The sequence below is a fragment of the Xenia sp. Carnegie-2017 genome, unplaced genomic scaffold (genome assembly GCF_021976095.1).
Source record: "Xenia sp. Carnegie-2017 unplaced genomic scaffold, XeniaSp_v1 HiC_scaffold_22, whole genome shotgun sequence".
In the NCBI taxonomy this organism is placed as follows: domain Eukaryota; kingdom Metazoa; phylum Cnidaria; class Anthozoa; order Malacalcyonacea; family Xeniidae; genus Xenia; species Xenia sp. Carnegie-2017.
The window spans coordinates 6,573,787-6,587,040 of record NW_025813485.1 but is presented as its reverse complement, the minus strand read 5'-3'; the positions used below and the strand labels follow the sequence as shown (position 1 = coordinate 6,587,040).

The following is a 13,254-nucleotide window of genomic DNA, read 5'->3' as shown; positions in this document are numbered from 1 at the left end:
GTAGTAGCCTTTGCAGTAACAAAACAAGTAAAAAAGAAAAGGTGTCTTTCTCTGGCAAGAAGGTACTCCTGAAATCGAAAGCAAGCATTTAGCAAGACAATCAAACGCCGATACTAGATTCACCCAATTAACGACATGATCGACTGGGATTATTTAACAATTTGATTGAAAAGTTACGAAAACCGAACAAAGAAAACAGATTCATAAAATACTTGCGAATGACGACAAATTGTTTTTTTCTCGCATCAGATTTATTAAAACCTCATGCCACCCCGTCATCTTTGTGTAATAAAGTTTTAGAATTATTAGCCAATTTCATGCGTTTTCGTTAACGAAAAAGGTCAAATGTTCAACTCTTCTAAAACGAAATTTTCGTTGAGTTTTCGTTCAAGATTTTCGTTGCGGCAGTTTTCGTTCTAATTTTCGCCAAACATGGACGATAGTCTGGCCTAGGCTTTAGCAAACCAAGGAGACCTTTGGGAGAACTTGAGAGCAGTTCAATGTCATTAATTGAAGTTTTGTTTGCACTGCTGTAAAGTTTAGTTGAGCTGGATTAAGGGCCCAAAAAAGAGCAATAAGCGTCGTTTGGTGCTTGAAAATCACATGGCATCCTTTTAGCCACCTTGTAAGTTTGGTCGTGCTATGTAAATACTTACGTGTTCACTCAGTGTAAAAATAATACATTTCTAAAGAATTGAATAGGGCTGTTGATCTTAAATTTACATAGCACGACCAAATATGCGAGCTGGAAACGTCACTGCGTACCATCTAAACGCTGGAAATAATTATATCGTATTTCATGGACATGGTAGAATATGTGAATACTGGCTACTATAGAAATCACCCTTCCTTAGTAGTTCTTGCTTTCAAAAAATCTAGTTCTAATTGCAAAAACAATTGAGAGTAAAAAAGTAAACTTTTTATTCTTAGCGTCTCAACTAGTAAAAATGTTTACTTTTTTACTGATTGTCAATTGCTTTTTGTTTTACTCAAATACTCTTTGGCGGTCGTAATTTTAAGTTCAAATTACCTTCATAGCATTTTACTTTAGTAAAATGACTCTCTAGTCATGAAGTTTGTTCAAGCTTTTACGTTTAAGATAAAGCTTTTTAATTATAGCTACATGTGTGTATTTTCTATAATTAGAATTTCAGAATTTACTTGTATTTTACGCTTTCAACCATAAACTTGCTTCAAGTAAAAAACTTTACACAAGACCAACAGTGTACTTACCGTTACCTTCGTTTTCACTCATTGCTCTTTTTTGCATGTAGTTGTCTCAAAAAACTCCCAGCAAAAACTTATTGCAAAAGAAGCATTATAATCAAGTTTACTTCTTATTCAGGATTACAGTTCACATTGTACTAAAATGCAATCTTACTTTAATCGATGATAATGCAATGTTAGTCTATGAAGGAGACCGCCGTCCCCATGAGTATTTTGATGCGCGTGCATATTTTCTGGTCAACGATGCTTGTCACCTGCTCAATGTTTGGTGCCTGTTCAACTCATTGTCCAATCTTATGTAATATTCATGAACACGTCATCAAAAACCATGAAAACATAACGCTTTATTATCGATCTGCATTCACTTATTTCACTACAGTAAAAGAATAATGAAAGACAAACATGAAACGAATATATAGCAGTACAGTGATCGAGAAGATTTTACTTAACCATCTCACCGCAAAGAATTCATTAAGATGAGCGATTCTATGTTTAGATTATTTTTATACGAACATATGTATTTATGAGAATGGAAGTTGATCACGTTTTGCGAATTATTGGCGAATTCGGGCCGTATCAAAAAAGGTTGTACATTATCCTTAGCTTCGCTATTATTCCTGCGTCTTTTCAACTTCTGATGAATGTATTTATTGCGAGGCACACAGTATGGAGTTGCTCAGACGTGAATACGACCGAAATTTGTCCCGTTAGTCGGTCGTGTGGGACGATACGCCACATTTCTTCCTATACATCAATTGTCTCCGAGGTAAGCTGACGGGATTCATCACGTTTTTGTCTTCAATTTCCAATTGTAAATGAAACACTTGGTTTATCAATTGAACTTTATCGAAACTATAACTTAAAGGCTCTCATATGTATGCGTGTTCAATTGAGAGATTTGTGACTTTGAAACGTGGGCTTTTTGAATAAAAATTTACATGTTTTCATGACCCTTTGTCACCTTGTAGTAAAGGCTCTTCTCGCCCTACACCCGATTTCTATCAGAGCGGGTTTTGTTATAGACTATAGTAAATGTTTGCTGATGATTATTGCTTCTAAATGTTCAACTAAGATGACGTGATTTGTGCTCTGTAACGTGTGAACGGGCCAAAGTAGACCCCTGAGGTTGCCAAAACTCAAAACATTTGAATTGGCCCGTACGTTCTATCTAGAAGGAGCTGACTTTTCAAAACATTTATTTGTGTAAAGCTTTTTCAAAAGATCTGACATGCATGTGTGCTAATATGCTAATACTTTATCCTTTTTACATAGTGGAACCTTATCTGTGAAGATACATATAAAGTGGAATTTTCACAATCTATTTTTATGTTGGGTGCTCTGCTGGGTGGTCTGGGTTTGGGCATGTTTGCTGATATATATGGCCGGCGATCATCTTGGTTTTTATCATACACCGTGATGGTTGGTGGTGGTGTAGGTACTGCATTGTCCACATCCCTTAACGTACTTTTCGTGTCCCGTCTAGTCGCGGGAATTGGAACGGGCGGAGTCCTGCTGTGTGGCTTCGTTCTAGTAACTGAGCTTATAGGGCCCTCGTATCGTGGTGTAACTGGAACGCTGTCCTCTTGTTTCTTTACATTTGGACAAATGTTGCTGCCTATTTTTGCTTACTTGCTTCCGGACTGGCGGGAGCTCTGCCTCATTCTTTCATTAGTCGGCGTTATTTTCATGCTCTTTATAAGGTTTGTGGTGAAAGACGCATGAGCAAATGACCTGATAGTGACTTTGACTGTGTGGATGGGACAAACTCATTAGAATTCAAACTTCCCGGATTGATTTTTCAACCACGTAAAATGTCTGGTTTGACAACTTTTTGTTTTTTTCTTCACGCTTGGGATTTCCAGACAGTTATGTCTCTTTACAAACTTACTTATTTCTCAGAGCCTTTTACTCAATGAATTCTAACTTCCATGAAACTTCAAAGGAAGGAGATTTTTGAAGAGAAACGTTTGTTGTAACTAAGATTGGGGATTTTAGAACTTTCAGAACAAAGCTAGGTATGCTTTAGACCGTGTCAATGTATTTACAAAAAGTTGCAATGCTCTAGGTACAACGTTCTACAAACAGATGCTAACATCTTTGTCTGTATTACGCACCATAGCCCTGTGCAGCAGCACGATATATTTAAGACGTTTCGATTTAAGTCCTTATTTAAACTGCGTTGTTATGTATGATTTTTATATGAAACAGTTCTCCTTTTCATACAATTATTTAGATCATAATCGTTCTTTATATATAGAAGTATTCCAGAATCTCCACGATGGTTAATGATAGTGGGCCGTGCCAGCGAAGCAGAAAGAATTCTGACTGAAGCAGCTCTAAACAACGGGCTTGCTTTACCAAAAACTTTATTGCAGATCGGACGACCTATGGAGCACTCACGAAGATATCGTGGATGCCTGGAACTGTGTGGAAATTGTTGCATTGCTAAGAAAACTATTGTTGTTGCTATGATATGGTGAGTTGATACAGCTGTTCTGGTGCTGCTCTAAGGCTCAACTCGCCTCTTTCGAATAGTAAAACGAAGACTTGGTTGTTGTCAGAAACTTAAATACTGCTTTGACCAGCTTTGATAGCATGTCATGGTAGTTGACAATTTGGTAGTTCTGAAAGGAACTATTGAAAAACAAAAATTAAGATAAGTTAAATGATGCATTTCAGCAGACTTCTCGTCAATATACTTGAATTTATAGTAAAGACTTAAAAGAATAACACCACCCCTTTAACATGGAGGTGAAGTTTAAAAGAAGGATAAGTTAAAGACTTTATTCACACATGCGTCACCTGGAATTTCTTAAAAAGATCAACATGCGTTTGTTGTGGTTTTAGGTTTATCAACAGTTTTGTTTATTATGGATTAACGTTCAACATGAAAAACATCTATGGAAACATTTTTTTCAATTTCTTCCTCACAAGTGCCATTGAATTACCGGCGTATTTCCTGTCATTCTGTATAATTAATTGGTGGGTACGCTTTTAATTAATTACATAAACATATTATACATCAGTAGTTCATCTTTCGTTCGACTTCTCAATATTGTGATAATTCTTCCATTCAGGATTGGAAGAAGACGCAGTGCATTTTACTGTATGGCGTTTAGTGGCATGGCTTGTTTGACATGTCTCTTTATTCAAACAGGTTCGTATTTGATTCAAATACGGTTATCATCAATTGAGGACTTTTCTAACTTCATATACTAGAAATTTTTTAACAACGCATTCTGCCATAGCGCACAATTTACTCATATAACTATATTCTTCTTTTCCAGGAGAAACTAGCTCGTACATGTTTCTGTCTACCGTCTCTGCCGTTCTTGGCAAATTTGGTATTGCAGCATCGTTTTCAATTATGCACTTGTTTTCTGCGGAACTCTTTCCCACAGTTGTTAGGTAAGTGGTACCGCTGGATAAAATAACTGGTGTCTCAGAATATCGGCAGGCTATATATATATATATGATCCCAATCTCTGCCATGAAAAATAGTTCATCATGCTATTTAAACTGTTTCTTGCGTTACGATCCAACACAGTAAACCAGAATGCTATTTTCAAATTAAGACAAACATGTTGAACTATTGTTTAATGTTGAAATGTCTTGGAATTGTTCGACAACATTTAAAATTTATCTGTTTTATTGAAACGTTTGAATACAGTTTGAAGGTATTGGGTCAAAAGCTACCCTGTTACTTGCCAGAAAGTCCGTGTGGTAACATTGCATTTTTATTATGTTTATAGGAATATTGGTATGGGTATTTGCTCCATGGCTGGTAGAATTGGCGCAGTTTTCTCACCAATGATTGTTTTCCTTGTATGTTTTAGTGATACCAGCTCTATTTTCATGATATGTATAATTTTTTCTTCTAAATTTAATGCTGCAATTTGTCTCCCACACGAAGCCGAATACTCTTCATTTTTTTGGAAGCTTGTTTCCTCACCCAAAACATGAAATTACTTTCATTTCTATAAAAAAAAACTTCAAGTTTCTTGCTCAGTATATCGACTTTCGATAAAGATATTTTAAATAATTGTTAAATAAGTCGACTGTTTCCCAGTGAAATGATTTTATCACATTGATTCATACAATACCTTGAATTTAGCTAGTTCAGGAAAAGTGGCTTGTTACGAAAATTAGTGTTGTAGTTCTTTCATAAGAGGCACTTATTTTTCTAGGGAAATTACACACAAGCGTTTCCTATAATGATATTTGGATTGGGAGCGTTTGCGGCTGCATTTCTCACTCTCTTGTTGGAAGAGACGTTGAATAGGCCTCTCTCTGAAACACTACAAGATGATCTACCGAGTGAAGAGTTTGGTAAATATGTTTATTCATATCAGCAAGCAAATGCTGTCAGCGATGCTTTCTGTGATGACGACCTGGAGGAGAACGTGTTCGCGCTTATTGATTCGGACGTTGAAAACGACTTTCCGGCAACTCTTGACAACAAGAGGACTTTTATCTGAGTTATTGAAGAAGCTAATAACTTATGAAGCAGGTGTTCTTTAAGTATCGTCAACCAAGGTACTGGAGTTCTCTACAAGCATTTTAAACATTGTGACGTCACAATACAAATATGAGAAAACAGGCTTCGACTGAACAAAATGGCGTCCACTATTCTCGTTGTTCTTAATTGTTAGTCTATTTTAACCTTCTTTTATAATTCTTGTCTCAAATTAGTTTATTTTAAATGGTTTCAAATTATTCAAATATATTTATTGTTGTTATTGGTTGAAGTAGAAACTTGACAAGAAAAAGTTTTCATTAAAAAATTTTTCTTTCTTTCCCAAGTGCATGACGAAGAAACAACATGGTGGAATTTTTATTTCTTGGTGATATCATTCTTCTCCAAATCGAAAAAACTGAGAGAATTAATTCATTTGCTTTGAAACTGTTCTTTATTTCATTTCATAAGCTATGTACACTTTCATTTTGAAAAAGTGTTATACAGGCATGCTTCGCTACATTAACTATCACCCAGTTCAAGATGTTCTTTTCAGATCTCAATTCTTAATCATCAGTTGAACAAAGGTCTTAAAGTTCTTGGTTTCTCTTCATTTTTGGTTTCTTTTTCACTCGCGATAGTTGATGCGTCTTGCAGCCCTTCGTGCTGGGCGTCTTCGCATCGCAGCCACAGGTTTCCTAAATTTAGCTGGCGTTGCTTTGCGGCTTCTACGAGGTTTTCTCGTCTTTCTGGTTGCCTTTCGATTTCGTCGTTTTGTGCCTCGTTTGGGTTTTCTTGAGCCCTTTCGTTTGCGCTGTCTTCGACGTCGTTTGGCTGCGCTCTTTGTTGTTCTTTTCTTTGCTCGTTTAGCTTTACGCTTGCGCTGTTTGGGTGATGAAACTTTTCTCCTTCCAATTTCTTTTAGGACAAATGTGTTTGGTGATTTCTTTGCCATACTTCCCTCGCGGCAAGCCCGTCCAATGGCTAGGATAACTAGCGTTCGCGAGCTCCTTGATACTTGCTTCGTTCGAACTAAGTAGTTTAAGATGGCGTTGATGGTAGAGCCATTCCTTTCTCGGAGTGCAGCTACTGCATCTTTCACCATTTCGATGTTTACAGATTTCTTGGCGCCGCCAGCGGCCGCCTTTCTGATGGTTTTTGTTTTCCTAGCTTTGGGAGCCATTTTCTTGGTCTTTCTTGGGTTTTGTCAGAAATCAACAGAGTACGTCTTTGCGCCAGGAAGGTTAGACAAATAATGAAGCACTTAATTGATCAATCAGCCTAATAAGTTTTTATGTGTCACTAATTAACTAATTCATACGTAGACTAATTAGTCAAAGCTTGCGCTTTTCCATAAACGTTTTTCCCATCATGCTTTTTGAGAGTGATGAATTCTTTTTTTAATCATTTTATTTTCATTACTCTGAGTAGAGGTAGCAATTCTAGGTTGACTAATTCTCCCAATCCCAATATTTAAGTGATGATTTCATTAAAAATAGTGCAATTCCCACAAGTGGGCAAGTCCTGAATTAATCTGGCATAACTATGGGAATAAATACATAAGGCTGTGTTGTCACGGTAGCTACGTTAAGTTGGAAAAATGCATGAGATCACTGAACAATAATCTATATATTATCAGTTATGCACTCGGCTAGCCCGAAAACTCTCTGAATTCAACCAAATTTTGTCGGAAAGACTACATCTTTTATTCAAGAACAATTTTCAAAAACAATTCGTTCTAACGTCGCTGTTCTTATTTTGTTAAAGGATTCGAAAAAAACGAGGATCCATTTCTATGAATTAATTTTAGTTTTCATGGAACAGACTCTCGGAACTGCAACTTTCGCTTTTCACTTGGCAATCAATGAACAGCGGAAAATTATGGATCACAAATTCCTTTGCCTGTGTTTTTTTTCTGTGTTTGTTTCAACTTTCTTCATTTGGTTCCTGAGAATTTGTACACAAAGCTAGTTCTCCAGTGGCGACCCATCGTATTTGCTTCTCCGGCTTATCAACACTATCGAAAGTCATTTCCTGTTGAAAAAATATAGCGGACATTCTCGATGGTGAACGTAAAAACTCTTCCTATGAACTATGCTGAATAGGTCGTTAAATATGAATTTCATAATTTCGGTGACATGTGAAGTTTCCCGATTTTTAGCGGTTACTAAATGAGTGACAAGTTGAAATTATTTTTAAATTTATTCTTACGAAAATATTCTTACGTCTTCTTCGACGAGATATATTCCATCTAGTTCATAGCCTTTATTGAAAACGAATGTGCCTTTTCCAATGGGCTGGAAGAAATCACCAAGTTGGACTTTTATTGCGAAAACATATGTATTATTTATGTTTTAGTTCACTTATACGTACGCATCCAGATTGAAAAAATCCCTTATATTTCATCTGCATATATTCCACAGTTCCCGCGCCTTCCGGTGTCCCCATGTTCCATAACCCAGTGTACTAAAATAACAATGGCACAAAAATAAATTTGTCAGGGGAAATACAAGTTCTTTAACAATTAGCTACTTGTGTCTGATAATAGAATAGTTTTGGCGGATAGAAGCGGCAGGCAGATTCATTTTGCAACAAAACATATTGCAACTACACAATATCACCACCCAGAACAAGATAGAGTAACTGCAAATCTTTTCTATTTTTTAAATATGATTTTATTTTGTTATTCAAAGTTTCAAACCATGACCGTCACTAAACAAATGCCTGTGATGATATGCCATCACAAAAACCTAACGTGAAAATCTGCAAGTTTGCTTGATATTTTTTAATCTGACAGAATTGAATGCGAGTAATTTTATTTTCATTCCTCTTATAACTTGTAAAGTGTTTTCTCTACTTGTCCCTCTTTGAGTACTTTTGAGTACTTGTCCCCGTTTCAGTAATTATGTGACGTAACACTTGGTAATGAAAATGTAGCACGCACCTTAGTTAAAGCTTGCTTAAATTCGTATACTCCTTTACCATGTTTCTGGTCGTTCAACCATTCTCCATCGTACTTGTCACCATTAGCGTAGTAATAAACACCATAACCCTGACGTATGTTGCGGTCCCATGTACCTTTTGAATGTAAATGCATACTTTTTTTGTTTGCTGTTGATGCGTGCGTTCAGAAATGAAATTCATTCTCTCGCTTTTCAATTATTATGAATCATTTTATCAGCGATTCAACACTAATATATAAAGTGTATTGAGCACATTAGTTTTGAACATTATTAACAATTTCTATAGAAACAGTCAGTTTGTTTTAGCGTACAAGGAAACAATGTGCTGGCTACGCCATGAGAGCTACTAAAAATTATTTCAATAAAAGCCTTTAATTAGACTCAAATAGTTCGCATTCTGCACATGATTTTGCTACATTTCCCTTCGGCCAGACTGGCTAGACCTAACCATTGGACCTAACCCTAAACCCCAACCAGTGACCCTAACATATTTTGCGTATACATGTCAGTGCGTCATACGTGATCCTGTATCCGCCATTGACCGACTTGGTTATCTCAGAGCCCTCTATAGTATAAGAGTTGGGACATCTATTCTTATCCGTTTAGCTTACGTTGATTGGGCAATATTGATCACCTGATCAATTTCCGCCATTTTGGTTCCTAGTTTTGAAATTTTAGCTTGTGTTTATATAGCAATTGCTGCTACAGTATTTTGAGATAATATTGCGTTTTTATGGATAAGTGTAATAACTGATTGAAGGCTACTAAATGTCATTACATATCGCATAAATCGAGGATTACGAAAAATGAAAGAAATGCCTTTACGTCGAGAAATTTGATTGCGTATGGTGATTGTTGTTGAACTGCTTTTGATATAAGGTTCAATTAACTGACTCAAGTAGACATTTTGGGCCAAATAACATTGCAAAGTTCGTGCTGATGCACTTTCAATAGTTGCTTGTTTTTAATCGAAGATGATTTCTCATGTTCTGAAATTGGTCAATCTACAAACCTCTCAATTCTCAGCCACTTCCATACTAAAACAACTACACCAAATCACAGAAACTCTTATGATTTTCCATGTTGCATTTGTATTTTTAGTTCATCATTTAAAATGAAGTAATTATAATTAGGATATTCAATGAAACAGCTGAGTACAATATATTTTGGTATTGAATTGTACAAATGACTTCTGTAGCTCAAAGTAGAACATTAAGACTTGTTGATGATATTTTAATTGTAGGTTTTGGTTTATAAGATCACAGAGGCATATCTCCATAATTTCAGCTATTTGGGCTCAACTGTTGCTGCCTTTCTCATATATATTAAAATATTGCCGGCTTTCTGATATATATTTAGGTGCTGCTAGCTTTTATATATATTTCACTGGCAATACAAGGCATAGAATTTGAAAACGGGCTGAGCTCCTCCAACACACCCCTGTTTGATCATTAAACACATATAGAAGTTTTGTCATTCCTCAACCAATAAATTTAAATCTTTGCTAAATTAAAGATTGATTAGACTCATATGCACTACAAACAGTAGCATTTATAGCAAACAGACTGTTCTTCAACAACAGAAATGTTTAATATTATAAAATAATATATTCATTTTAAAGAAATGCTTCACCAAAATTTTCAGCAGAATCCCTAACAAACTTTATTAGAAATAAACTTTAATACTTTGTAAAGTGATAAAGGCGAAATAACTTGGAATAAAACGTTTAAGATCAAATGCATCTTGGTCAAATTATTTCAATAACTAAAAGTAAAAAGTCTGTCATTTTCTGCTGAGCAAGAAAATTTTGTGATCTTTCAGAATAAAAATATCATGCTTGGATTAAATTATAAATCACACTACCATTAAATTGTTACAAATCTTGAACACAAATCTCTCGGACCAAATCTGCATGATTACTATGATTCAAAGTTTCGAACAAAGTCTTGTCCAAGTATTTGATAACACTGATGCCAGGATAACATTGCCGCTTGCCACCAAGCTTAAAGATCTTGAAAACGTGTTACAGAGTCGGAACATAAGCCGAGAAAACACGTTCACGTACGAAAATTACTTCTTACAATGGGTCACGATCAATTTGAAGCACGAACTAGTAAACCGCAAACGAAGCTCAAACCGATGAAATTAAATCAGGTCTGCCGCAAATCGTTAAAAAAACGCAAAGAGCTTGCTATTATTCCTAATATATTTGATACTACCATGGAATAAGCTTAAATTGCTTTCTTCTTTTGCATATAAACCCAATTTCCAATAGTATTATTATAGTTTCACTTTGCAAGTAGGAACCAAAAATGGCGGCTCCGCGCTCGCCCCAGACCGTTTGTCCCAACTCTTACTATAGAGGGCTCTGGGTTATCTACTTTTGATGAATTGAAATAAGGAGGACGACTCTAACAAATTGAATTCAATATGGCTGGTCGTCTAACAAATTTCGAAAATGCAGTCAATTCAAAGTTTATGAGATGTTTTTATATATTCGGTATTAAATAATTTTTACTCTAAATTCCGCATTTTAGCTTGTTGTGTTTATCATTCATAAAAATGTGGCACGAAGCGAGAAAGCAAGAACGTAAAATCCGCGGAATAATGGTGAACTACAAAAAACGTGCTGAACGAAGAAGAGCATTTTACGAGCGAATGAAAACTGATCCCACAACGTTTCTTCGACTTCAGGGCTCGAGCTGCAAGATTCATATTCAACATCAAAATTCTGATGGCATGAATATGATGCCTTGGCAAGGCGACCGAAACGTAATGATTGATAGATTTGATGTCAGAGCTCATCTTGATTACATTCCCGAAAGTGTGCATTCACAAACTGATAGATGGGCAAATAATGCCGAGGAAAGAAAACTGAACTACGAGCGTTATCGTACTCTAGTCATGATAGAAGCATCCGGAATGTCTGAGGAAAATTACCTCAAACAATTAAGGCAAGAGGAAGAAAATCCCAAAGCGATTGTTGAGGCATTTGAAAGGAAAGAAAAGCCAACACAGAAAGCAAGTATAGGGTATACATATGAAAATAGCGATTTTGTTGCTAATGAGACTGAAAAAGGTTCTGGTAGTGACAGTGATAGTGACCTAGATTTGGATATTGATATTGCCATTAATCTTGAAGAACTGGATAGTGAGCAGGTGAAAGAACTTGACACCTTGTCGCTCAAGTTTGGAATGGAACCCGGAAAATATTGTTCATTACTGAGAGCTGATAAGGATGAAGCTGAGCATGTGCAGAAGGTTCAGGATGAAGAAGAGGCAAGGAGCCAGCTTCGTGGAAGGCGTGCTAAAAGGGATCGACGTTCCCTTAAGGAGCGCCAAAGAGGTACAATAAGCACATCCCCTTTAAGTTATCTTAGAAAATCCAGTCCCTCGTACGAGGCCTATCGTGAAAGCAGATCAAGGTCTTGTTCATCTTCATCGGGTGGCGAAACTGCCAAAGTTGAATACATAACTGAGTTTGGGGCTCAGAATTCAAAAGGCAATAGTTCCTCAAACTTGCTGATCAAAAAAACCCAGAACGATGGCAAACGAAAGCTAAGTAAAAGGTTTGAGAATAGCAGAACGAAAAGATCTCGTTCAACATCCAAAGATGGTCATTCACACTTCAGGTCAAGGTCAAGGTCGAGGTCAATTTCACGCTCTCGGTCACGCTCCAATTCACCTCGAAATCGTCGATATGGTAGAAGCCGTTCTCGTTCAACATCTTTAGAGCGATATCGTGGTAGAGATGGATCTTCGAGTGATAAACGGCTTCCAGACAAGAAGAAAACGGAGAAGGCTAAATCTTCATTGTCGGGCGATAAGGCAAAACTAACTCCTCAAGAGAAATTAAAAAAACGGATGCAGCTAGCTTTAAATAAACAGTTGAAAATAGACAAGAAGGAAGAAAGGAAGAAAAAAGAAGTAAAAGAACAAGAAAGACAGGAAAGAGACGATGATTTAAGGGAAGTTTCAAAACGCTGGAAAGATAAGAAAAGATACAGGTACAGTCGTAGTCGTAGCAGATCTTACTCTCCCGATTACAGGATGTAATTTGTTGATGTTACAATAAGGAAACTCAAAACAGTATCAGTATCCTGTATTTTAAATATTACCATCTCGAATGCTACTAGCAGTGAAACTTTACTTTCTATTTCATCATTCTTCGAATTGAACTTGTGCTATATTCCTACGAAAGAGATCGTGATGTTTTTCTGCTTTGTACAAAAAGTAGCTACGTAGATTGCACACTAAAACCTCGAAGAGGAATTCGCTAATGCAGTTTTATGTCGAAAATAGTATTGTCAACAAGTGAAGATAAAATGAAATTTACTTATGAGTAAAATTCCATTTGTTTGTTTCTTACTGCATTCACACGAGTTTTTCTATAATTAAAAGAAAAACTTGTGCAAAGGTCCGTTTTTTTTTCCGAACGCATGCAAAAGAGAGAGTGCTGATACATCTACGTTCCTTATTCCGTCCATACCACTACACAACGTTTTATCAGTAAGACTTTCCATATCACTAAGTACCCATAATACACATGTTTTGTCTGCTGACAAGGTGCCATCGTGGTAGACAAACAGATGAAATTGTTTCTGTCTG

The 13,254-nt window shown here is 36.3% G+C and overlaps 2 protein-coding genes and 1 long non-coding RNA gene across 3 annotated transcripts; 1 reads left to right on the top strand and 2 right to left on the bottom strand.

Moving 5' to 3' along the window:
- The first annotated feature begins 459 nt into the window (after nucleotides 1-459).
- Nucleotides 460-12,994, top strand: LOC124447219. Its single transcript, XM_046998110.1, has 9 exons — nucleotides 460-1,993; nucleotides 2,500-2,927; nucleotides 3,485-3,703; nucleotides 4,075-4,209; nucleotides 4,305-4,384; nucleotides 4,515-4,635; nucleotides 4,980-5,052; nucleotides 5,415-5,699; nucleotides 11,182-12,994. The coding sequence occupies exons 1-9, from the start codon at nucleotides 1,751-1,753 to the stop codon at nucleotides 12,700-12,702; spliced, it is 3,105 nt and encodes a 1,034-aa protein (XP_046854066.1). The 5' UTR covers nucleotides 460-1,750; the 3' UTR covers nucleotides 12,703-12,994.
- On the bottom strand, nucleotides 6,115-6,897 carry LOC124446064 (sperm-specific H1/protamine-like protein type 2). Its single transcript, XM_046996858.1, has one exon. The coding sequence runs from the start codon at nucleotides 6,864-6,866 to the stop codon at nucleotides 6,312-6,314; it is 555 nt and encodes a 184-aa protein (XP_046852814.1). The 5' UTR covers nucleotides 6,867-6,897; the 3' UTR covers nucleotides 6,115-6,311.
- LOC124446066 lies at nucleotides 7,366-7,974 on the bottom strand. The gene is made up of 2 exons (XR_006948336.1): nucleotides 7,909-7,974; nucleotides 7,366-7,717 (listed from the first exon to the last, which is right to left on the bottom strand). It is a non-coding gene; the product is annotated as an uncharacterized LOC124446066 (long non-coding RNA).
- Nucleotides 12,995-13,254: the final 260 nt, after the last annotated feature.

Coding starts and splice junctions, on each gene's coding strand:
- LOC124446064 (XM_046996858.1), bottom strand. CDS start 6,866: ATGGCTCCCAAAGCTAGGAAAACAAAAACCATCAGAAAGGCGGCCGCT.
- LOC124447219 (XM_046998110.1), top strand. CDS start 1,751: ATGAGAATGGAAGTTGATCACGTTTTGCGAATTATTGGCGAATTCGGG. Junction 2,928..3,484: donor ATTTTCATGCTCTTTATAAG/GTTTGTGGTGAA, acceptor CTTTATATATAG/AAGTATTCCAGAATCTCCAC. Junction 4,210..4,304: donor TCATTCTGTATAATTAATTG/GTGGGTACGCTT, acceptor TCTTCCATTCAG/GATTGGAAGAAGACGCAGTG.